At 36.6% G+C, this 27,033-nt stretch overlaps 1 protein-coding gene across 1 annotated transcript in view; it reads right to left on the bottom strand.

The window, feature by feature from the left end:
* The window catches only part of LOC127938301 (mannosyl-oligosaccharide 1,2-alpha-mannosidase IA-like), a 95,081-nt gene extending 70,406 nt beyond the window's left edge, over positions 1-24,675 (bottom strand). Inside the window, exon 1 of the mRNA XM_052534816.1 lies at positions 23,887-24,675. Within this exon, the coding sequence (XP_052390776.1) occupies positions 23,887-24,384 (498 nt within the window). The 5' untranslated portion in view covers positions 24,385-24,675. The remainder of the gene's footprint in view (positions 1-23,886) is intronic.
* Between the last annotated feature and the right edge of the window lie 2,358 nt (positions 24,676-27,033).

Here is a 27,033-nt window from a genome sequence, read left to right as displayed (position 1 = left end):
GAGAGAGTGACAGATGAAGGGGGTTACCTTTGTGAATTTTGGTTGACTTCCTAAATGCAAAGGTAAAAAAAAAAAAAAACCACAGAAATTACAGAAAGTAATCACTTCAGGAAACTGCATAGTTGCCCCTTGATGCTGACAAAGCAACTGGTTTTCAATCACGGATTGACTCCTTTGAAATGTTTGTGTACAAAAACCATTTAAAATGGGAGTTTTTAATAATCATGGAAAAGTGGACTGGGACTCGTTTCCGACACAAAGGCTATATCAATCCTATGAGTATACGGATCAATCCAATTCCACTAAATCAAAGTAATTAAAAAGGCAAAAGCACATTTACACATTTTGTCAACGCAAAATAAAAATGCAAACTGTTCCACATTTAACGGTGCATAAAATTACAGATATAAAATGACATACCTGTGCAATGTGTTTTAAGCTTACAAAATGTTTGAGCATTTTGTGAATTATAGTGAGCATTTGTAAGAACATCTGAAAGCATCTTTCCACACTTTGTATATTTCAACAAAAAAAAAAGACATTTTTAAAAAAAAGTGCAATGCAAAATTGTGTACATGACTCATTATAATGAAAAATACAAGAAATAGAGTAGCTTGAAACTAAATTATTACAATTTCACATTTTTTTTTTTTGTATTTTTGTTTACTTAAAAGTGCTGTGTGTAGGATTGACACCAAGTGGTTGAAATAAGCATTGCAGTCCAAATTCAAAATATTGGAGAGGGGTCTTTTCACCCGGCCCCTCCTCCTCAGACTTGACAGAGGCAGGTTGCCAGATAGACGTCACAAACAGGAACGAGCGCACATGACCATTAATGAAAAGAAATACGCTGTGTTTTCCGCCAACTGACAACCCGGGGTCCCGAAATACAATTGGGTAAACTGGCAGTGGATGGGTTTCACAAACCAAAACAGAGAAAAACATTCCTGCTTGGAAAGCACATTTTCAAAGTATGTTAAACAAGTATGTTAACTTGGCATGTTTCTTAAATATCTGCAAACATATTATGGTTTTTTATGCTTTAGTAGAGTCAAAAACTTAAATACAGCACCTTTAAAACACTTAATTTATTAAGTAGAAGGAGAAAAGCAGCTGCATTATTTACTAATGATGTGTGGTGTGTAGAGGAAACAAAGATAAGCAGAAACGCTCAGAACTCATTTTTCACTGTGACAGGACGGTGCTGATGATCCCAGAGAAACAATGATTGGAGAATGATGAAATATCCTCAGTAATTTGTGTGTTAAGTAATCCACCTCCAGCTCATTCATTCTAAAACTCACAAGAAAGAGTTTTTAGACCACAGTTCTTGCTCTCCCCAGGGGTGTCAGTTAGCAGCTCAACAGAAACAGACCTTCTGTTCTCCCTGGAGAGCGTCAGACAGCACCAAAAAGAGAAAGAGAGAAAAAAAATAACTCCTGACACACACACACACACTCCTTGGACTCAAGTCGTTTACAGCCTCGGCACAGACTCCCAACACCAGCCAACTGGCTCCAGTCAAATTAGATCAGTTTATTGACTACTGGCCAACTTTAAGCGTGCCCTAATCATGTAACTCTCTTTGCTTTCAAAGACAGCCACTCAACACCAAACATACTGACTGAAAAAGAAAAGATAAAAGAAGTGGAAACAAGTGTCTTAAGCTGAGGAGTCCAGGCTGGAGATGAGCAGATAGACAGAGCTGCCCGCAGGCCTCCAACTGGTTGAGAAGACGACCACAAGCTGTATTTATTCTTACCAGTGCTTCCTGCACCGCTGAAGCTACAGCACGAAAAGGCAAAAATAGATTCTTATTTTTATAACTGAACAGAGGGTAATTATTTTTTACCTAAAACTATAAAAAAAGGTAAATTGAAAGAACTGAAATGAATAAAAAAAAAAGAAAGAAAAAAATTATAATGATAAAAAAATAGAAATGTTGCCAACTGAAGGAATAAGGTTTAAGTACTAAAATTACTAAAAGGAATATAAAAATTTTAACTGAAATAAAACTATAGTAACATTTTTTCAAAAGTAAAAAAAAAAAAAACGTAAAAAATTAACAAAAGCATGTAACAAAACAACTTGCCTTTAAAATAAATTAAAATAATGAAGAGGAAGAAAAAGTGAGCATGGCAAGACTGTTTTTCTTTCTTTCTTGCAATCGGTATTAAAAAAAAAAAACAAAAAAAAAAAAGCCATTCATGACCACATACTGTATATGATAAAAAAATAAAAAGACAATTTAAAACAATTTAATGGCCCAAATAAAGTAATAATATTAATAGTAATAATAATAATAATAATAATAATAATAATAATAAAACCAAAACAAAAAAAGCAATAGATTTAACTTTTATCCCCTTTATTACTTTGCACATTAAAACCAAGTAAAGACTGCTAAACACCATGAATCATGGTCATACTTAAAATAATCCTTAAACTGTGTTTATTTTGTGAAAGACTCACACAGTCTAACATGTCTAAAACACACATCAGTTTAAATCCAAACACAGATTCTGCTTTATTGAAATTGCTTTTTCAAGAGGATTTTAATACCTGCAAATTCTAATATGTCCGGTGTAATCCTATCATTTGTGGATGTGCCTGCCATCTGTCTGCATCGCTCCGGCTGAGTGATTTCTGTCTTTCAGACGGCAGCGGGCTCCAGTGACGTCAACGAGCAACAAGGTTATGGCCCACATGTGATTACTCTGGTGACGCCACCCAAAGGGTCGGGTCAGAACATGGTGCAAACAGTACACAGAACCCCAGACAACCTTCAGTGGCGGAAACACAAGCATGAGGTCTGGTTGACAGGGGACCGACACTGAGTGGCTTATGTCAGACGAGCGGAGAGGACAGGTGCACATGAACATGGTGAGGATGCTTGAAATTTGATTTTTAGACTAGCTTTTGCCTTGTTATTTCTTTCACACATTCCTGAGAGGCATCCACCCCACGGCCTGCCAAACAGATCAAACAGCTGCCACAAGGTTGAGGTGCTCTGAAGCACATGCCCATTCCTAGAGGACCATCTCTTTCTGGGAATATTTTCAAAATAAGCTGTTGCAGTGGGACCATACGAAGCGGTTTAAATAAATACAGGGTATATACAGCAATCCTTAAGTTAAATTTACTACTTTTTAATACCTTTTTTACTACCTTCAGAATATTTTTTAAAACCATCACGACACAGAATTGCAAGTGTTAATCAGCGACCTTTCTATTATTTACACAGATTTTGACATATCTAACATACAAAAATAATAGATTTAGAGACTGATGTTGACAGCATATTGCACATTTATTTCACTTAGTAAATAAAAATAAAACAAATACCATAAAATGTGCAATGGAGAAAATGGATAGTTCCAGCACACTGGCTGGTATTCATTGCAAGTTGATGCATTACAAACAGGCTAGGGATGCACCGAAATGAAAATTCTTGGCCGAAACCGAAAACCGAAAAAGAGAAAACCAAGGCCGAAATCGAAACCGAAACACCGAAAGAAATTATGCCAATTATTAGTACCATTGCATTTATTGCTATGACCGTGTACTAAGTTTACTAAAATTAAGACATTGCAATTGCATAAATTAATATTAAAGTTTCAAAGATAATTACAATTACATAACTTATTTAAAAAAAAAAAAACTTAAGAATACATAATTATAAATGATGTAAATATTTATTAAGCACATTGCAACAATGCACAGTATAAAATAAAATTCAAACTAAAAATTGATCCCACTCATGTGTATATTTAATAATAATGTACAGGCCTACTGGCCTGCAGAAAGGTTTTAAAATGAACAGTTCTCTCATAAAAACAAAGTGCATTTCTCTATTCGTGGCAACACTAAAACTACACTAAACAAAGAAAAATATATTAGAGATTAACTAGTTATAGATTGAACTATCAAATCAAATACTTGGTTGTTTTGATGTTTTACATTTTGTGCACTGAACACAGTGCTCCATTTGCAATGTGGAAATGACTCGTGCTTCCTGTCTTCAGGGAAATGGAGAGGAAATGGGGTTGGCATAGCGGGCTAAAGGGGGGTAAATGGGATCCAAGAAGGGATCAGAAAAAGAAAGGTTTTAGGTCAAACAGAAAGTGAGGGGAAAAAAGGAAATGGACTGCATGATTCTGGCAGAATGAAATGGCAGAAAAAAGTGCTTTTGTATTTTGGACTTTGTAAAGAGTGAGGGAAAGAAAGAACCCTACAATCTGCATGCTAGCAGAAGCACTAAAATCGGTCACAATCTCAGTGCTGGGTAAAATTCATCACACACTCTCCATATACTGCCTGCCTTTAATCTTCTGCATGTTCATTTTAAGTTCTCCCAGTAAGACTACTTTTTATTTCTATAGCAACAACTGCCCTCAAACACTGCAAATTCAACCCCTCCTACTGTACCCGCCTGCCCGTTCCCAAACCCTCCATCTCTCATCATAACACCCCTTAATATGCCTCTTTTTTTCTCTCTCACACCACCAGGAACAATGCGTGCTGACAGTGCTTCTTTTTCTGCTCCAGAACTGTAGTGCAAGTTGTTTGAGACTTCAAACAACAAGTTCAGTCATGGATTGGTGTTTGACAGCCCATTGTTTCTCTGGAACTGTGCACTGCTTTGCATAGTCGCACAGTGTATGTGTGTAAAAGCATCCAGTCGAATCAATGTCAGGTATTGAACCTGGTTAAGGTTCATTGACATCAGACTAAAGGCAGAGAGATTAAAATATTATACACGCACGCACGCACGCACACACACACATATATACAGTTTTATTCAAAATAATAGCAGTACAATGTGACTAACCAGAATAATCAAGGTTTTTAGTATATTTTTTATTGCTACGTGGCAAACAAGTTACCAGTAGGTTCAGTAGATTCTCAGAAAACAAACAAGACCCAGCATTCATGATATGCACGCTCTTAAGGCTGTGCAATTGGGCAATTAGTTGAAAGGGGTGTGTTCAAAAAAATAGCAGTGTCTACCTTTGACTGTACAAACTCAAAACTATTTTGTACAAACATTTTTTTTTCTGGGATTTAGCAATCCTGTGAATCACTAAACTAATATTTAGTTGCACGACCACAGTTTTTTAAAACTGCTTGACATCTGTGTGGCATGGAGTCAACCAACTTGTGGCACCTCTCAGCTGTTATTCCACTCCATGATTCTTTAACAACATTCCACAATTCATTCACATTTCTTGGTTTTGCTTCAGAAACAGAATTTTTGATATCACCCCACAAGTTCTCAATTGAATTAAGGTCTGGAGATTGGGCTGGCCACTCCATAACATTAATTTTGTTGGTTTGGAACCAAGACTTTGCCCGTTTACTAGTGTGTTTTGGGTCATTGTCTTGTTGAAACAACCATTTCAAGGGCACGTCCTCTTCAGCATAGGGCAACATGACCTCTTCAAGTATTTTAACATATGCAAACTGATCCATGATCCCTGGTATGCGATAAATAGGCCCAACACCATAGTAGGAGAAACATCCCCATATCATGATGCTTGCACCTCCATGCTTCACTGTCTTCACTGTGTACTGTGGCTTGAATTCAGAGTTTGGGGGTCATCTCACAAACTGCCTGTGGCCCTTGGACCCAAAAAGAACAATTTTACTCTCATCAGTCCACAAAATGTTCCTCCATTTCTCTTTAGGCCAGTTGATGTGTTCTTTGGCAAATTGTAACCTCTTCTGCACATGCCTTTTTTTTAACAGAGGGACTTTGCGGGGGATTCTTGAAAATAGATTAGCTTCACACAGACGTCTTCTAACTGTCACAGTACTTACAGGTAACTCCAGACTGTCTTTGATCATCCTGGAGGTGATCATTGGCTGAGCCTTTGCCATTCTGGTTAATCTTCTATCCATTTTGATGGTTGTCTTCCGTTTTCTTCCACGTCTCTCTGGTTTTGCTCTCCATTGTAAGGCATTGGAGATCATTTTAGCTGAACAGCCTATCATTTTTTGCACCTCTTTATAGGTTTTCCCCTCTCTAATCAACTTTTTAATCAAAGTACGCTGTTCTTCTGAACAATGTCTTGAACGACCCATTTCCTCAGCTTTCAAATGCATGTTCAACAAGTGTTGGCTTCATCCTTAAATAGGGGCCACCTGATTCACACCTGTTTCTTCACAAAATTGATGACCTCAGTGATTGAATGCCACACTGCTATTTTTTTGAACACACCCCTTTCAACTAATTCAACTAATTGCCCAATTGCACAGCCTTAAGAGCGTGCATATCATGAATGCTGGGTCTCATTTGTTTTCTGAGAATCTACTGAACCTACTGGTAACTTGTTTGCCACGTAGCAATAAAAAAATATACGAAAAACCTTGATTATTCTGGTTAGTCACATTGTACTGCTATTATTTTGAACAATACTGTATATATATATATAATTAATAATAATAAAAAGATCATTTTTTTGATCTTTTTTTAATTTTCTGCAAAAACTATGATCTTTTTATTATTATTATTATTAATATATATATATATATATATATATATATATATATATATATATATATATATATATATATATATATATATATATATATATATATATAATTAATAATAATAATAAAAAGATCATAGTTTTTGCAGAAAATTAAAAACATACAAAAAAACTATATAAAAATATGTTTTAAATAAAATATAAAATAAATTAAATTAAATAAAAAATAAAAAAACATACAAAAGTGTGTGTGTTAAAATAAAATAAAATAAAAAATAAAATATAAATAAATATAAAATACAAACATTCAGTCAATATATTAAATTGATTAAATATTTCATATTATAGTTTACTGTATATAATATAATAACATACAGTATATACTGCATGTAATATACTACAATCTAATTTTTTTCTAACTCAACAAGCTCATATATATATATATATATATATATATATATATATATATATATATATATATATATATGATATAACAAATATATCAAGGAATCTGAAAAGCAAATCAAATTCAAAAATCATATAAAAAAATTAGTTTTTGGAAACTAATTTTGGAAATTATATACATTAATATCCTCACGTGGGATTTTGTCTGATATATGATTAATTTAAATAATTCAATTAATAAAATCTGTAATTACATGCAATTGCATGTAATTATTTAAATTTAATTGAAAATGCTACTAAAAAGCCAAAACAATAGTGTTATGTGGTTGTCATTAAGATGGATGTCTTTTCATTACAGAATCTGACAAGGCATCGGTCTTCCTCAAAAGTCAGTACAATCAAAACCGCCGAGCACATTAGGTAAACCCGTTTAGCATAAAAATCTAATCAGACCCACCTGGGCATCAAGCCTGTGCTTGAAAAATTGGTTAGAGCAAAGCAGAAGACCATAAAATCATCAACTGGCCTTCGTCTTAACAAATGCATCCTTTTTCACCATCTACTTCAGTTGTAACATTTCACCTCAACTCAAGCAAAATAACCAGCCATATAAAATGCCTGAGCACATATCAATAGATTAATTCAAATCTGAGCCACAGATACAGGCTTTCGAACGCCGCTTTCAAACTCTTGAAAAGATTCTGGTAACTTAATTACAACCACCACAGTCACAAGAGAGACTATCAGAGGGTTTGCGTGTCTGCCACGGAGAGAATTAGGATTATGAACTGGAGCCTGTCTCCTCCTCTAACCACTCGTACATTCTCACAGTCGCAGATTCTTCAGCAGCTTATCATTGGTAAGATCTTCATCCCTTCTCTCAACACACGCAATCTGTTCCCAGCAGGCATGTGGCTTTACTCTCATTTACAACTTCTTGTTTACTGCCTTGGTGGTGCCATGTTTGAAATCCATACGTGGCTGTGGCAGCTTGACAAAAGAAATCAATGAACAACATGAAGCATCTCCATTCATCGTCTAGTGGAGCTTACCAAAAATGGCTTGAATGTCTTCTGTATGCACTGTTGATGGGACAGGTATCGAGAGATGGGACACGGAGAGGCCGCATGGAATAGCCTAGTACCTCTATCCTTCAAACCAACGCATATTATTCATTTCTTGGTTGGTTCCACGTGTGGCCTTGGCAGCCGTTGCTGAGGAGGAAAGAACAACGGTGTTTTCCAAGAAAAACAGGACCTTGGTAAATAAGTAAAGGAATATGAAACATGATGCATGTTGAATGTTAACCATTTGCATTTCCATATAACTATAAACTATGAAAAAACTATATTGCGACAAAATCATGTGCTCGTGCGAACAAATGAGAAAGTTGCAAAAGAGTGACCAGTGGGAAGAGCGAGTCTGAAGCCCTGCATTGTGATGCACGTTCAAGTGGTTTTGTGCATTTTGCCTTTTCTCTTATTTGTTCAAACAAAGAGAGGAAGTTCTTTTTTTTTTTCTTGGTTGATTCTTTAATTGGCAACTTAGAAAGACAAAGCTTAAAGAAAATCCAAAGATTCCAACTGTTAATAATAATAATAATAAGCTGCTGCTATCAAGCCGCCTTCACTGAGAGGACATTATCAGAATGAAACAGTAATTTTTATGCTGTTTTCCAGTAAAAGCAGACAAGGTGAGGTAGTGTGTAGCTGTGGAGATAGTATTCAGGAGCCCTCATAAGTATATGACAAGGCAAATTTGATAAGACTGTTTATAACTACCTAGTCAGCAGCAGAGAGTTCACACAGAAGGAAGGACGGGATAAGTGTCTTTAGATCTTCTAAATGCATTTTCAACACACAGCATTGCACTTAAAGGCGTAGTCCACGTTTTTTTTTTTTTTTCTTGATTGAGTTGATGGGGTACAGTCTGATGTGCTAATGCCTCTTTTTTTTTAAAGCATTACTTTTCTCATAAAATGTACCTTTATTGTTCACTGCTCTGTCCTTTCTCTGAGAAACTCGTGATCATTTCCTGCTTTTATGAAGCTCCTCCTTCAGAAATAGGCGATGGGCTCTGATTGGTTAGCTAGCCCAGTGTGTTGTGATTGGCTAAACCGCCTCTAATTTGCATCTAAATGCCCCGCCCCTCATCTCAGCAGCATGTGCTCCGGTTGTATTGTAAATAACAGTATCTTTAATATCGCTTATCAGTTTGAGCCAGATTGAGAAGCAGAGGATATTGTAGAAGAGGATTCGTGCAGAACCTGTTCAAGCACAGCTCTTAATGGTAGGCCTATTCGTTTTTGCATACTTTTAGATACACTGTAAATGCTACTGCTTATGTTAGCTTTTTAATATACAGTTTTATCCTAATTAAAGCTTTAATACATTAAGGCAACTGCACTGCACAACTGTCATATCAGTCCGTCAGAAAAGCAGTTCTGATTTTATTTTATTTTGTTAGCTAAATTAGTTGTTATTCTTGGCTGGATAACTCTAGCAGGTTTTAAAAGCCCAATTAAAATGTAATATGTACACAGTTTGGAATAAATTACAGTGTAGTCACATTTTTTAATTAGCATGTTTTTGTATTTTTGCTCTTGTCCTGAAACTTGTACCGAGAACCGTGGATTTTCACTGGTATTGGTACCGAATACTAAAAATTTGGTAGTGTGACTAGTTAGCATGTTTGCACACAGCCTAAAGGAAGAAATGGAAACAAAGCATTCATAAGCTGCCAACTTCACGGTCACATAATACATGTCAGACATTCAATAACAACACAGAGAAGCCTTTAGGAGTAACAACCTCGGGAGCAGTATGAGCACACAGACTAATGATTGATTCTATTCAACGCTCATTATCTCTGTGACATTGAGAAGTCACTAAACAAGAGGTTGATGGAGTGATTGACACCTCCTCAATCTTTTTTTGTAAACTCCTGAGTTTTGTTTTGAAGCTAGATAACTTAAAGAAGCTCATGATCAATTAAACACCTTCAATTTAACCAATAAAGTTTATCAATCAGTCTGTTTCAGCACAAAAGCATTCAGTAATCAGTTAATTGGCCAGCCGAAGTGAAAGTGTGTAGCTTGAGTACTTCATGTCACATCATGTCTTGCTTGCATGAAATCAGGCAAGGCTGAACGTAACCAGCCATTGTAATGTTTCCCTGTAAATATAGATTGTCCAAACAGGGTCAATTTCTGAAATATTTAAATATAAATGCAAAGAATAACATACATTATAAACAGTATATATTAACCCTTAAATATATACTTATGTATGTGTGAATATAAACTGGAAATAACAATAATAAATGTAATGCAAAGAAATAGAAAAGTAATATTACATTAATATTACAACAACAACAACACATTAAATGTAAAATATCAGAATGCATTTAAATACAGTGAAGTATTCACTAAATATGAATTGGCATTTCCTTTTAATAAATACAGTCCACCTTATTTAAAACCATTTTTTTTGTACTGTTAATCCGTCATTGTATAAATATTATCAATATTTATACAATGACGGATTAACAGTACAAAAAAATGGTTTTAAATAAGGTGGACTGTATTTATTAAAAGGAAATGCCAATTCATATTTAGGTCTGTATATTTAATTTATTCATAAAATATGTTCATGATAAATTAGTAAAAGATTTAATGGCTTTTTTATCTCTTATTTAGATGACTGTTATAGCTTATGTTGGGTGAAAGGAAAAATTTAAAATTATAATGCAATATAAAGTATTATCAAAAATAAATTAAAAAAAAAAAAAAAAAAAAAAAAAAAAGAAAGATGACGAAAAATAGCCATTTCAGCAAATGAACATCCCTAAGCTGGATCTAAGGTAGAAGCCTTCAAATGGAGCACATGCACAATGCTGTAATTAACAGAGACAGTTTCGTTTCAGTCACGCCTGTAATTTCACTTCCCCTTACGGCACCAGAAATGGTACAGAAAACAGCAATGGTAATACCAGTCCAACTGCCGATCTCAAACATGCGGGAACACAATTATGCTAACATTGCACGCTACGGGTGTCAAGCTGAAAATTTAGTCATTCACATAACGGCTGTTTCTGAAATGACAGTCATGCTGCACAGAAAGAGAAGATGAAATGTCTTCTCCGACGCCAGGCCTAGAGGCTAAAGAAGTCAGGAGCTTGATGTGTTATTCAGTCAGCGGACGTGATGATAATACTCAAGTCCACCTAGACAACACATGCTACAGCAGTAAAACACAAGCCTTCAAAAGGAAAAACTAGCGATGAGACCACAATGATCAGCCAACAAAAATAACTGAACTTTTAAAACTTCATCTCCATTTGTGAATGAATGAGCATGCTCTGTAAACACCCACTGAGAATCACGTGCGATCTGGGTCAGGTAAACTCTTCTTAACGGATCAATCTATCAGTCGTTCAGAGAACCTAATAACTGTAGAAATAGATTTTTACTGGGGGCCAACAAATGAATTTATTTATTTGTTTTAGTTTTTTTTTTTTTTTTTTTTTTTAAGATGATGCCACTACTGAAATCTTAGAAAGCATGGTGACTGAAGGCTGATATAAAAAGCTCATATATATATACACATGTTTGTTTTTGTGAAAAGTGGGGACATACCATAGGCGTAATGGTTTTTATGTAGAAACTGTATATTCTATTCTATCGCCCTTCACCAACCCTACCCCTAACCCTCACAGGAAACTTTGTGCATTTTTACTTTCTCAAAAAAACCTCATTCTGTATGATTTATAAGCATTTTGAAAAATGGGGACATGGGTTATGTCCTCATAAGTCACCCTCTCCTTGTAATACCTGTGTCATACCCATGTCATTATACAAAGTTGTGTCCTGATATGTCACAAAAACAAGAGCACACACACACACACACACACACACACACGATACACTATTTAATTTAAAATCAATAAATAATTGCTGCAATGAGATTTTACACATTTATTAAATTCTAAATAATTAATAGCAAAATGAATTAAATCAAATTTGATTAAAAAAAGTCTATAAAATAAACAGATTTATGCTTTAGCAGCTTTTTGATTCTGTAATTCTGTATTCTTATAAATACACCGCATCACATCAAGATTTAACACTGCATGACATCTGAGATTTTAAAGCAGAAGTGGATCAGTCTGTGATCTAGAACACGTCTGTCTGACAACAAAACCCCAAGTTTAGGTCACGCAACATGACACCCAACCAAAACATGACTGTAAAGCACCGACTGATCCGAAGCAGACTATTCAAGCACGTCTCTCAGAAAAATATAGAATAACATCAGCCATTTGAGCCGTTCTGGAATCAATTAACTCTGATTATAGCCAAGATAATTACCTTTAATAAAACACTTTAAATGTTGCATCACAGCAATGCAGATCTAAAAGGAAAAGAGCACAGATCTCTGTGAAATTAATGAAACTGTTGTACTGTACATTTCAAGTTGTACTGGGTGTTTTTTTTACTAAATGTGTATGATTTAGAGGGATTGCTTTCCAGCTAATCGGATCAGTCCATGCTGGATCTCAAGATATTTCCCAGTTAAACTGAGTATTTAGGCATTAATGTTATAATTTGGCATGCTACACTTACATGCGAATGAAGAAAACCTGCCATGTGACACCACTGCACATTATCAGCACTATGAAGCCCAACCGCTGACTGCCAAGTGAAGCTCCACAGGTTAATGACCCGCTGTATGCATTCGTGTGCATGAGCAAAACAACTAAAAAGACATCATGACAGACAATAAAATGATTACAGTGGTGAAACTATAACAACCCATGCACGCACACCTGAGGAGCACCTGCAGACGGCATGCCAGAGAACAGGTGTGGTTCAAGAGGGTGGACATGTGCCTCTCTGGCAGAGCAGCGACGGCTAGCCTGGCTTACACTACCAGACAAGCTCTCTATCTCCCTCTCAGGCACACAAAGCCATTGATCCACTGCCAAAACCCACTCTCCAGAGACAACCCAGTCCCACAGCTGAAAACAGGGAGGCAGAGTTAAGTTACAGCCATTTGCCTGGCTCTCCGAATGAGAGTGGAACCATGGCGGCCGGCCAACGGCGTGCTACGAGGTGCGTCCTCCTCCAGTACCAAGCCATTCAATGCACTCCGACAAAAGAGTTTCTCAAATTGTAGGATGAATGGACAAATTTATGTCTGAAAAGAAGCGTGGCATCTAGGGTTGTCAAACACTCTCTAATGGAGTTGAGTGAGATGAATGGAAAAATGCACTTTTTGCTCAGAATGCTTGTCATGGTGCATTAATCCAAGCAGAAAGTTTGTTTTAAGTGAATGCTAACAGGTACGAAATCAAATCTGATTTGTCAATTTTGGATCGGTGCATTAGAGCTTGCGGTTTAATATGATGCTATCCTAAAATGAATCAAACAATACTGAACAAATTGTTCTTTGCCGCATAGTAGGTTTAGTAAGCCCTCTAGAAATAGAATATAAGGTAAATAAATAGTCATTATTTCTTTTTAATAAATGAAACTGTACTCACATTGTAAATGCGATAAAATGGAAACTGAACTCTTCTGATGGCCAGTCATTCAGATTTTTACTTCACCTGCCAATATATTTACCAGCCTTGTCCCAAAATATTCAACGATTTTCTTATGTAACTCCAAAAACTACACTTTTTTTTTTTTTGCATGTTTTTGTACAAATCGTACTGTGCGATGCAAAACTATCACTCTTACTGAATGGTCTGTAGTTTCTAACACACTCCTACTGTTTCTTTGATTCTTCCTGATTATCATCATCTCTGCAGCTGCAACAAAACCTCATCCATGCTCGGTGGTTGTACATTATCTTATGACAAATCAGCAGACTATGCCATAATATTTCTAAGAAGTCATGAAAATTGAAGTACAGGGTCAATGAACTTCACGTTTTAGTGGCAGCACAGCAGTCAAAAACACAGTATTACAACTAATAATCATTAGAAGACTGAGCTAAATTAGGTAGCTTTATAAAACATTTGATTAAGTTCTGTTATTCACAATCTTTGAAAGCTTACTTTAATACTAAGAGCACAGTTTACTTCATTTGCATCTTTATTGTATTGTTTGTAATTGGTTTCATTGCTCATTTTATCCCCTACTGTGCACTTCTCTTGAATAATTACTTGACGCAATATTTACTCAAAGACTGGCTCAGTCAAAACAGGAAATGGTGTCATTTTCTCATGCATTTCAAGCTTCAAAACAGCACCATAAAATTGGTCCACATAACATTTGCACTATTTTTCAAGTCTTCTGGAGACATATGACTTGTGCTACGAACAAACCAAACACATTAGAGACGGATCAGTCCAATGCATAACGAATGAATAATTCAGACCAGTTTCGTGCACAGAATCAAACGATTCTTTGAAAATATTAACTTAAGAAATAGTTATTTGTTCATGAATCAAGATTTTCCAGTTTATATTTCAGTCTGTTCCTCACACAAAGCTATCATACAGCTTCAGAGTTTAAATATAGTGCAAATGGTCACATGGACTATTTTATAAAAGCTTTTACAGTCATTTTTTATAACATTTTGGAGCTTGACAGTCCCAGTCCTCCTGCAATTGAAACTGAATAAAGTGGTCAGGATCTTCTTACAAAATTCACTATATGTGATCCATGGAAGTAAGTAGGCCTGGGCGAAATTCGATTGAATGAATTAATTCGGATTTTTTTGTTACAGGCGATTAAAAAAATAAGTAAATTGAGTTTTTGTGTAATGGCGCATTTTTGGCTCCCCGGAGCTTCCGTAGCGTTAGTTTCACATGGCAGTATGGCAAGCGACAACAACAACAACAACAACATCATAGCACACACGAAACAGCAAGCGACAACATGGCTACCGGTGAGAGTTGGAAGTTTGTTCCCAAGAAAGGAATAAAATCATCTGTTGTTTGGAACTGGTATGGGTTTGTTGCGACAGACGTGGAGCAAGAGACCCCACGCTGCCTAAAGCCCACCGCAGTCAAAAGCAACAGCACCAGCAGAATATGAAAATGGGGGTTACATTTGTCTTGCTTTTGATTAGGGCTGCTCCGATCACGAGCCGGTTCTCTAATCAGCGGTAAATTCCCTCAGGTGCGTTATTTCACATCGAACAGCTGTTACTACAAGGAGCCATAACTGAGAAGATGCGCAAATCCACTTCATTTTCAGCGTTTATTTGCGCATCTTCTCAGTTAACAAACGGCTCTGTGTAGTAACAGCTGTTCGATGTGAAATCATGCACCTGATGGAATTAACCGCTGATTAGAGAACCGGCTTTACTGACGAGATGCTCATTAACGATCGGCCGATCGTGATCGGAGCAGTCCTACTTTTGATTAAATAAAAGCAAAATTTGCTTTAAGTTGTCTGCTGTTTGTACTTATTACTTTCCTTAAGTAGGGGGGAAAAAAAAATCGGAAAAAAATCGAAAATCGGTTAAAAAAAAATAAATCGGAGATTTTATTTTTAGGCCATATCGCCCAGCCCTAGAAGTAAGACAAGCATACAAGTTTGGAATGGCATATGGGCGAGTAAATATTTAGACAAACAAATACTTTAACAAATAACGCATGTGTATTGTGCATGTGACTGAGATCATGCCCTACCTGGTACCATCAAGTCACAGTCATAAAGCATTAAAAAAGGCATATTATGTTTCGATTGCAATTCTCTATGCAAGCTGAGAGAAGCTGTTACCACCTATAATTAAACTGGGGAAAATGTGCTTGCAATTTTCAAAATAAGCCAGAGGCACCAAGCCACGATTTCAAGTCTGAAATTCATACCACTGTTACACCTGATGTGTTGTCATAAAACAGAGGTAGACCTGTAGCAGTTGTCTTTAAGGACCTCTGACCCAGAAAAAGATAACCCTTTCAGATTCAGTGAAGAGAAGAAAAAAATCTATTATTTGGCTTCAGTGATGAAAGAAAAAAAGACAGTCTGAAAGTTTCATAAAATCCACAGGTTTCCACAGCAGAAACCAGAAAGATACATGACAGCCTACGCCCTATCTGTGCTCTCACAGGGCCGAGGGATTTTTTCGTTTTGTACAGAAACCAGTTTTAACTGTAATACAATAGTATGAAACCGTACGGTCTCTTATAAATGCATTGGTATCAACTATCACTGTAATACATACTAGTCACTCCTTTATGTATTCTCAACAGCTCATGGACAAAAGCAATATAAAACCACCATGACACATATTGGCATGACCTTTATATTAGTGATGGAAAACACAGCAACAAGATTTGACCCTCCGACAGGTGGCAAAGTAATGAAGACTTAAAGGATAATCAATGTTTTCCCTCCATTCCAATACAGAATACGAGGGAGTGAAATCCATTATTTGTTTAACAGGCTGAGCAAGCACAATAAAACTACCAAGACCAAATATTTAAATGAAATTAATGTCTCGGAACCCTGTAGTAAAATCAGAAAGGGAACTTTCCCAGAGCAAAGTGTCAATGCTTCAAATAACACTTTCTGCACTTTATTGGTCTGTTTGATTTTTATGGTTCAATGGAATTGAATTGTGCAGTCATAAAACCAACTATAATTTGTTGTAAGAAGCAAAGAAGAGAAATGGGATTAGTGCTGACATGCTTCGGAGATGCTTTAAACTTAAATATGAATACACAAATCATTGAGGGGAAGTGGAGGTTGGGCCGTACAGCGCACCAGAAGGTTATACAAGGGAATACAACAACAACTTGGTATTCTTGCGAAAGACCAGCTATACATAATAAAAAATAAATAAAAAACTGCTGCTATACTGATGCTTGGACAGAAAACATGATGCTGTAAATAATAAAATCACAAGAATAAATTAGTCTGTCAATAAAACCAATATTGCACAATTTGCCCATAGATCACCTTCAAAAAAATATGCAAACTGAAGACAATTTCTGGATGCAAATAACAGCATACACTATAGTTTAAAAGGGTAATATTTAATATACAGTACCGTTCAAATGACTTTTTTTTTTCATAAGAAATTGCTTTTATTCAGAAAGGAAACTTATTTATAATGTTAGAAAAGTTGTTTTTATTTCGAACTATCTCATGAGAAAAATATGTTTCTAACTCCTATGGAACTGTACAATTTCAGTTAAGATTCATAGGGCTCTATGATTTATGCAATGTGTAAAACATGGAGAGAATCGCGAAATCCAGTCATAAAAACGGAATTCGCAGTTGAACGAGGAATGTCACGAAATGTCAAATTTTAAGTGAATCAATAACAGTAGGTCATTACAGTAGGTCATTACTGATTACGGAAATATTATTACTTGTGTTATATATCATTTCAAGTTCTAATCAAGGCTTATTGAAGATTTAAATTAGTTTGACTGGCCTGCATGCCCATGCAGTTATGAAGTATTATAGTTTATTGACAACTGTCACAATTGACAACAAATGCAAGGTAAATAAGTAAATGCATAAAGGATTTTCAAGTTTCATCACTGACAAAGATCATTCATGCAAAGCGTGCCAAGCCCAACTAATCTAAAATAAAATACATTGTTGATTATTTTCATGTTCAATTATTATTGATCTCATTGATTCACTGTTCCATCATCTCATGCATCTCCTGATCATTGCATTCTAGTCTGAGCAGATGTTTATTGCTGCTTTAATCAGCATTGGACTCGGATTTTGGAGTAATCAATTACTCGAAAACCAAGCAATCACAATTGCAGCACAAGTGTCCCAATGCTTGCTGAAAACACTAACCAAAACTCCCTTGTGTTACTCATTTCACGTGCATTTTAATCTGCCAAATCTAATCTGTGCTTTAGCATAGAAGAGCATGCAGTTCATACAACAAAAGCAACACATCATAGATCCTAGCAAACTGTTCAGATATGCCATTTAAAGCCAGTGAAGATAACGCTGCTCTTGTGCTGAATTTCGCATTCTTCTCACCATCCATTATACATTCTCCAGAAACACCATAAACAATGATCCAGAATTTTGACCACTAGAGAACATATTCCAGCCACCTCAAGACCAAAAATTAGAGTGAAAAAGACAAATCTGGCTGGGGACTAACTATGCCTGCAGCAACTGAGCTATTGCTCGGGGGCATCCATTACATATCTCAGTACCTAAGGTCAGTCGGGCTGCTTCTGGCTAAAACGAGATTGACCTAAATAATCCAAAGGCTGGCTTAGGTCTCCAGACAATTTACATTGATCACAGCTGTAGTTGTAAAAAGGTGCAGGAATCTTGTGAAAAAAAAAAAAAAAAAAAAAATTCTCGCTCACCTATCCATATAACTATCCATCAGTAGATTCTACCTCTAAGAGAATGCCTTATTCGCAAGTAGGGTTGCAAAGGGGTGGCAAATTTCCAGTAAATTTATGTAAACTTTCCCAAAAATCCCTGGAATATTCCAAAAAAAAACGAATATAGTATATATATATACACACTATCGTTCGCCCTCTAATTTATATCATGTATGAATAGGTTTTATGAAATTAAAGGTATTCTAAAATGTCTGTATCAATTTAAGAGGTCTTAAATTTGGGGATGGAAAACAGAAACTACTCTAATGATTAATCAAATTTTCTTTCAAATGTTATTAAACTTCAAAGGGTTATGATTTCATTAGGAACACTGCACTTTTCAAAGAAATTGCTTGTGATCTGACTGTTGATTTATTATGTTTACTTTAATGTGTTTATTTTGTAATATGTTGTAGACAGTTGTAAGAGGGCATATTTTATGTTTGAATGAGCAGTCACAAAAAATAAAGCACAGACATTTCAAACTTAGAGCATCTGTGTATTTTGAGCTTGTTAAAACTCCTGCAATATGCATAAGGGTTTAGCATCTTTCTGGGCTGGTCCATCACAAGAAGTAAAAAGACGTAAAGAACAGGAATTAAAGAACATTATTTAACATGCATTGCTCTAACAGATTTTATGCATTATTTCATCAATTATTACTGCACATTTAAAGTTATTTTTAATGCACTCCTAACATGCGCCCTGGAAAAAAAATAGCCCTCTGACTGCACAGTATCAGGAGTTTTGCTTCAGTTAAGCTGGCATGCAAAAATTAAAACCAATTAAATGCGTTTACATGAATACATGCCATTACATGCCAGTGGTCACATCTCCCATGGAACCGGAAGTTGTCATTGAAAATGAATGTTTAAGTCATTTTCTGGAAGGATCTACCTAAGATATACATTGCATAACCTGACATAAAAGACAATTGATGTCAATATCATTCAAGATCTTACTGCTGCCACATAGTATAATCTGACAAGCAAAATATTGAACTTTATGCACTTCTACAAGTTTTTGCAGCCTGTATTCTAAGTTATAAACTTACTTCTTTTTCAAAACCCCACTATAGGCGCTCTCTTTTCTACTATGTATCTTTAAAGTTTAATTTGTATACATTTTTACTACATTGCCCAAACATTGATATCCTATGAACATTTCGATGAGAATGTATTTATCTTATTAGCTTGAATTGTGCATAATTAATGGCAAGAGGAATAAGGGCTGAGCAAGTGGAGAGCTCCGTCATCTATAATGAATGAGAGGAGCTCAGAGCCCAGATGGGTCTGTAACGTGTCCTGCGAGCACTTTCTGCGGTACTCACACTCAAGAGAGAATATTAGAGGTGCAGGTGAGAAGCCAAAAACAAAAGCCACTTTCACACTGCGATTCCGAAAAATACACGGGTAATGTGTCCCGGCAATTGTTCCCGGGTCGCTAGATTTTGCCCCTTTCACACGGCCAGTGATTTCCCGGGAATATGTGCGTGCGTTCACACACAACCCATAAAGACATGTGACATCAGGATGTCACATGTAATGTAGGAGTCGAAAACGCTAGGCACGTTACCTTTCACTCAAGCTGGCGAACGATCTCGGCATTAGCGAGGAAAGTGAGGAACTAACTGATCTCTGCTTCATTACAGTTTGCACATATTTTTTACGTCGCAAACGTTGATCTGCTTTCAAAACACCTGGGTAAAAGAGTCACACGATAACATGCGTCATCACTACGACACAACCTTTACAGCATTAGTTCTGGCTTTTGTTCACACAGCGCTCGTTCAGGGACTAAACCCGGCAATGTTTCTAGGTCACCGTCCCGGGATCAATCCCATGACGTGTTTGCATTCACACAGAAGGAGACCTGGCAATGTTCCGGGAATTTTCTGGGTCCAACATGCAGTGTGAAGGATACTTTTTCGTGGAGTGCCTTTACTGAGGCCACCCTCGATACAAACATAATGCATTCTAACTACAGCCAAAGAGCCATGAGCAAATATATTTGGTGGGGAATATTTAAGGTACAGTTTGGAGCACTTTGTCGAGTCAGAACGGTTTAATTACATTGCCACAGCCTAGCCTTGCTACTGATGATTATTAATAAATTACTAAATGATTTCAGACTTGTTTACTGATAAGAGACTGTTGATTAGCTTTTGCTGCTAATAATGTAAAGATCAAGAACAGTAATTTAACAAATGAAAGATATACTAAACATTTCTACAAAACTTTCAAAAGTGTGGGGTCGGTGAGATTTTTCTATGTTTTCGAAAGAAGTCTCTTACTAAGGCTGCATTTATTTGATAAGAAATACATTAAAAATGGTAATACTGTGAAATAATATTACAATTTTAAAGAACCTTTTTCTATTCTAAAATGTAATTTATTCTGGTGATGGCAAAGATGAATTTTCAACACCCATTATTCTAGTCTTCAGTGTCACATGATCCTTCAGAAATCATTCTAATTTTCTGATTTGGTGCTCAAAAAACTTTTTTTTAATTTTTTTTTTAATCATTGTTGAAAACAGTTGCACTGTTTAAGATTTTTTTGATACTCTAATAGACAGAAATTTCAAAAGAAGAAAGAATTTAAAAATAATCGTACTACTGACCCAAAACTTTTAAATAGTACTGTACATTTATAATAAATAAATGTTATATATTTATCAATATTTTTCATTAGGCCTACATATTTATTGAGAACATTAAGTTTAATACCAGTAATGTAAATATTAATATGAGTCAATCAAAGAGATCTGCATTTCTGTAACAAAAATTACGACTATTACTATTAATAAATTAAAAAAAACTACAAAAGAGTCCAAAACGTTACTGTGACTTATCTATTTTAGGAGTTTACAGCTTTTAGTTATAAAAGCAAAAAAAAAATAAAAATCTCACACAACCATTTTCACTTCATAACCTTGAGATCAATTTATTTTCTAAGGCAATTCAAGTCCTCAAAGGTCAGAGTGTCTGGCAGGACAAGACAGAATGCCCACAGCCTCATCTGACAAGTGAGACCCCACAGGGTCAAGCTGTGACTGTTTGTTTCCTTCAATGGATGAATTTCCTGTTTGTTGCCAGCGATCAATGGATGAAATCCTGCTATTCAAGGGTGAATTATCACTGTTCTGATGCTGAGCCACTGCTTTAAGCAAGAGAGATGAGGGGCTTGTGAGATCCACAGGAACACAAATAGTCTTGGAGAGGAACGTGGAGGCTTCCACATACACTAATGTGCTTAACTCTATGACGGTTTAATCCTGGCGTTAAAACTCATCCAACTCTGGCGGACTAACTCTGAGGAGCTACCGTATTATCAACAGGTTTTCCACTGTTAGCCATTAAGATGAACTACTACGGAGACTAGAATACGCTTTGTGTCACATGATTAAATATACAAAAAAATTCATGAGCAAAAACGAGCCCTCCAGCAAAAAGAAACAGTAGTAAAAATTCTCAAAACATAAGCTGGCATTACAAAGTAACACAATGAAAATTTAAACGACACCGTAGGAGCATAGAAACCATTTCCTTATGCAAATAACTGAAACTGAAACATAGTGACTGACTGTGGAAGACAAACTCACATAAAAAAAAACAAAAAACACAAGGACACAAGGTCAATACCAACTGAAAAGCGATTTTAAAGCTTTACCATGCTGTCAGTTTTCATCTCGATCTATACTGTGGACTTGCCTGACTCAAATGGGAAAAGCAGAGCCTCAATCAATAGCAAATTTAATTTAATCAAGCTGATGCTAAGTTAACATTCGACTCATACTGAGGGATTATTAGACTGGCCTGACATGCTCTAAATGCACCCATCCTGACAGAAACAAGAAATGACAGCCTTGTTTATGCTCCTTTACAAGCTCATGGTTAACGCTTTAGCAGGTCACTGCAACCAAGACACTGAGATGAGCTCAGCTCAATCTGAGCAAGATATCTCTACTGCTCCAAGAAAACAGAAAAAAAGTTATTACTGTAGTTTTCAAGGCTACACCATTTTACCAGCATCATTTAAGAATAAAAATCCATAGTGACATCATTTATATTTTCCAAAAGAAAGCAAAATGAGGGTATATAATATGGCTTCAAAACAATATTGATGAACAAATCAAATCAACTTTGCAGAGAAAACATACTTGAGATGGCCATTAATTAAGAATACACAAAACATCTATACCATAGATTATTATCCAATACTGCAAATATTTTTCAAATTGTTACTAGTACTTCACCAACATTATTTTATTTTTTTATAGTGTCTCAGCATACGTTACTGTGCCCTTGTAACTAGTAATCCAAAACTCAACACATATAGGCCCAGGTTTTGGCTTACTATTGTCATTACTGGCAACATCACGAATATGATGCTGATGACTCATCTTGCACTTATGATAGAACTTACCCAGATTCCATGTAAACAAAACGGTTGCCCTTATCATGTAAAAACATCAAGCTCAACTATGACTGAACAGTCTGAAATACAGGGAACAGGGAGGGAAACATGAACAGGAGCACTAAGATAAATATTAATAACAGAGAATGCTGACAGGAACACAGGAAATACTGACTGACTCTCGAAAAGAAAGAAAAAAAATGGAAATGCAAACTAAAATACTGAGTGAAATAGGGAATAGTGACTCAAATACAAACAAATACTAATGGAAATATGAAGAGTTCTGGCTTGAAATACTGAAAAAACAGGGAATACTTACTGGAATACAGACTGTTGTACTTACTGAAACATGAGAGGACTTACTGACTAAAACACTGACTGAAAAAAATAGTGAATACTGACTGAAAATCAGGAAAATACAGACTGAAACGGGCAATCCTCAAAAAAAAAAAAAAAAAAGGAACAATAGCAAAATTATTAACTGAAAAGACAAACACTGATTGAACTGCAAAAAAAACACACACACATTAAGGAATACTGAAACCAGGGAAGACAGACTGCAACAGTAACTGCAATAAAGTCAATACTGACTGAAAAGGAAGGCATAACTGCCTGAAATACAAAAAAAATAATAAAAATAATGAATACTGAATAAACAGGGAATGCGAACTGAAATAGAGGCAGTGCAGACTGAAGAGGCAGGGAACACAGTCTGAAATAAAGACTGAAAATGTTAAATATGGGGGGGGGGGGTGTATGGGATAAATACTGACAGAAATGGGTAATGTTGATTAAATACTGACCACAGGGAATTCAGAGTGAAATGCTGACTGAAAATTTTGAAATGATGACTAAAACACTGCCAGGCAGTAATACTAGGTGAATGAGCGATTGAAAGAATGAACACGTTCTCCTGTGAGCGACAGGAGTTTCTTGTCCTTTAACCTACACGTCAGAACATACAGGTTCAACAACAAACAACACGTCTACTTATCTATCCTATTACAACTCTGCGTTTACTTCACTGGAAATGCTTCCTGAAACTGACACGGTCAACACTCCTCCAGTTTTGGTTTCCGGCCACAAGTAACTTACTGACATTACACTAATTTTAATAATAGATTGGTTTCGCTACAAGGAGAAAGTTCTTTTCACATTAATGTCTGACATTTCTCTCGAGTCTAAAAACATCAAGAGAATATCTAGTAAAAAATAAATAAAAATAAAACATACAGTACCTCTTTAATCTTGGCTCTTTTCGCTTTAATGTCAGGATCCGCGGGCTCGTGCCCTGTTGCTCCAGGCGGCCGCTCATACGGAACAAACGGCAAACTGTCAGCTTTCGCTCCCTTCCCCTGAGCAAGTTTCTCTTTGTCGCTGTTGATGTCCTGTTTGATCTCGCTCGCCCCTTTTTGTAGGGTGTCCTTGGCCTCAATCAGCGCCTTTTCGTGGTCTTTTCTGATCTTGGCCAGGATCTTCTCATCCTTGCCCGTCCCGGTGCTCGTGTCACTGACCGTACCTGTGCGTGTCTCTGCCTCCACCGAGGAAGAGCGGAAGAAAACTCCGCTGAGCAGCTTCGTGGAATCCGGCAAGAAGAAGATAGCTCCGAAACACAGGGTGATGAAGGCGCTGAACACTAAAAGCAAGATGAATTTCTCCGTGAGCCTAAAGGAGGTCGGGCTGGCGGACTTCCTATTCGGAGTGACCGTGAAAGGCAGGAGAGAAGCTACAGGCATTTTCTTCTGCGCTTAAAACCCTGCCTAAATATGTTAAATTCTACAACAAAGTAACTCCCCGATCACCTTGACCTACACTGCTCACGATAACTGTTACAATGATCTCAAGGTGTCCGAGTAGGAGACGGTAGATCCTGTGAAAGAAGTTGATCCCACTCGAACGGAGTCCCAGCGTCTCAACTGCTCACGCCTGAAACACATCTGTGTAAAGTCTCGTTGGCGGAACTGAAGGAATGGCAGAGATCCGTGATTGACAGCGCTCCTTGGCCAATCGCTTTGTGCCGCCAGGGCACAAGTTCGTTGTGGGCGTGTCTTCCGGATTTAAAGTACAGAGGCGTGATGTCTTGTTCAAATTTAATTGATTATGGACTGGGATTATGATCTTAATCATAACGACATAAAAAATGTATGGAAACGTAAAGGTTGGCCAGTTTAGTTTGTTATTTTAATTTCAGACTGTAATTATTATAAATAGCCCCTGTACAATTGATTAGCATTTTAAACGAAACCCTCTGTAACCCTTTTCAGGCTTTAAGAACTGGCTAGAGTTATGAATGGCTACAGTTATGAAAGAAAAAAGAAAATGTCGTTACTAGCAAATATTAACTGGACATATAAAACATAGTATCAACCTCATCCTACTATTTAATGTAGTCTGGATAACTTTCCTTTAAACTTACTTTGCTGATGTTTTCTTAAGTGCCATGAATGACATGAATTTGTGTCAAAACACAAAAATAGACAGGAATTGAATTTTTTTATTTATTTAAATTAAATTAAATTCCCCATGAAATCAAAATGAAAGTTTTTTGGCTGTTAGTATTAATATGTTAGTCTTAAGGTTATCTATAAGCAGTGTGCTACAAAACAGTGACAAAATTCACATTAGAAGATATAAGCATTCAAAGCTTGCAGTTCGCATAGACAGTAAAAGAAATGGACACATCGACCCCATTGGATTTAAAGGAGACAAGTGAAGTCAATTAGAAGCACCCCCCCCCCCCAAAAAAAAAAGATTGCCTGCAAGCTTCTCCTCCTGTCCATGCGGTAATTTCTCTACTGTGTGAAAGAGAGTCGCTGGTTATGATGCAGTCGTTAGCCTAATTTTTACAAAAACTGCTTCTACGGGACCATAACGTAAGATACAAGGTAATGGAGCCTTTTATACATTTTCATGTTTCTTTAGAAATAATTAATGGATAAATGGAGTCTTTAAACGCATCAGATGTAAAGTTATTCGCTGTCAAAGTGATGCCAAAATGAACGGGAGTCAATGGAATGCTAACAGCAGGTGGGGGTCTGCTAGCCAATGGCAGCGCCCAGGGGTGCTACAAAAAAATATGAAACCCTGCCCCCTGGCAGTTTCGTCACCTACGCCAAAATAGCTCAACGATATTTTGACGTCACTTCATACTTTATCTTCTCTTCAATTCTTCTGACCAATCAAATGCTCTCTATAATCCGAAGTGCCCACCCCTTGCACTATAAATACACGCTGAAGCTGCGACTATGATCGATCACTTAGTATTTCCTGTACAGTGAATGGCTCGTAGTGCACAATGTAGGCGATAGGGAACGATTAAAACAGTGTAAATAAGCTTTCGACAGGTGCAAATTAGGTCAGATTCTATGTTGTTTCACGCGTAATGCAGCAGACCATTTTGTTTTACTAAGAGTTTCATATTGAACCTAGGGGGTAATCTATTGACTGTGACTTCACCCATAGGTTTCCGAAGAACGTTTTTGAAGCCAAAAGTGGGCAGCTGTTGCCACCTTGGCAGCGCGTCACACCCGTATAACGAAAATGGGCAAAAAGGCGGGAGCTGGTTGCTGAAGCCGAGCCCTTAATTATGCAGAACTTTAAGGCTTAATATAATTTAAATGGGTGAGTTATAAAAAAAATGCACCCCCCTCACAGTTTTCATGATGGGCAAATTTAGCTACATAGACCAAAATATTTTTTTAACCAGGCTGTAAATGTTATTTTCTGCTGTAAAGTTGGGAACTTTAACATGGGGAGTCAATGGGACTGACTCCCTTTTGCCATCAGCGGCCAGCGGCCAGTCGATGAATTACAGTTTAAGTCACTTCCGTGTGTGCTTCATGACAGAGAGGGCTGGACGTTGCCGCTTGGGCTGTACCGAGCTTAATGGCTTTAGCCCAAGCAGATTTAAACAAAACATACTGGCTATTTAAAAAAAGGGAGCGGGGCTGCTAGATATGTCCCATATAAAAAATATGTCACCACATAGAATAATGGTGCATTTTTCAAGGAACTTTATGGGAAGTTAAAAGGGGTCATCAGATGCTACAGTACATGCACTTTTACAAGTGGTTTGAACTAAAATGTATTCTGGCAGTGTATACACAACCAATAATGATACAAATTCACCCAGTGTTTTTTTTTTTAATCTACTCAAATCTTTTAGCCTGACTACGTCAGACTTCATACGTCAGACTTCATACGTCAGACTTCATACGTCAGACTTCGTACTTCTGCTCAATTTAATTTAGCTTCTGTACTCAGTCTGAGATAGCGAACTATCTCCCAGTTTCCTCCGGCCTCATAAGAGCCGGGCAATCAAGGAACAGAGCGTGGACTGAGAGCCGTGACATAGACACTAAGCGCCGAATGTAAGATCATAGATT

The sequence above is a fragment of the Carassius gibelio genome, chromosome A20, assembly GCF_023724105.1.
Source record: "Carassius gibelio isolate Cgi1373 ecotype wild population from Czech Republic chromosome A20, carGib1.2-hapl.c, whole genome shotgun sequence".
Lineage (NCBI taxonomy): Eukaryota > Metazoa > Chordata > Actinopteri > Cypriniformes > Cyprinidae > Carassius > Carassius gibelio.
Note: the sequence above shows the minus strand (reverse complement) of the source record. Positions and strands in the feature narration are given on the sequence as shown.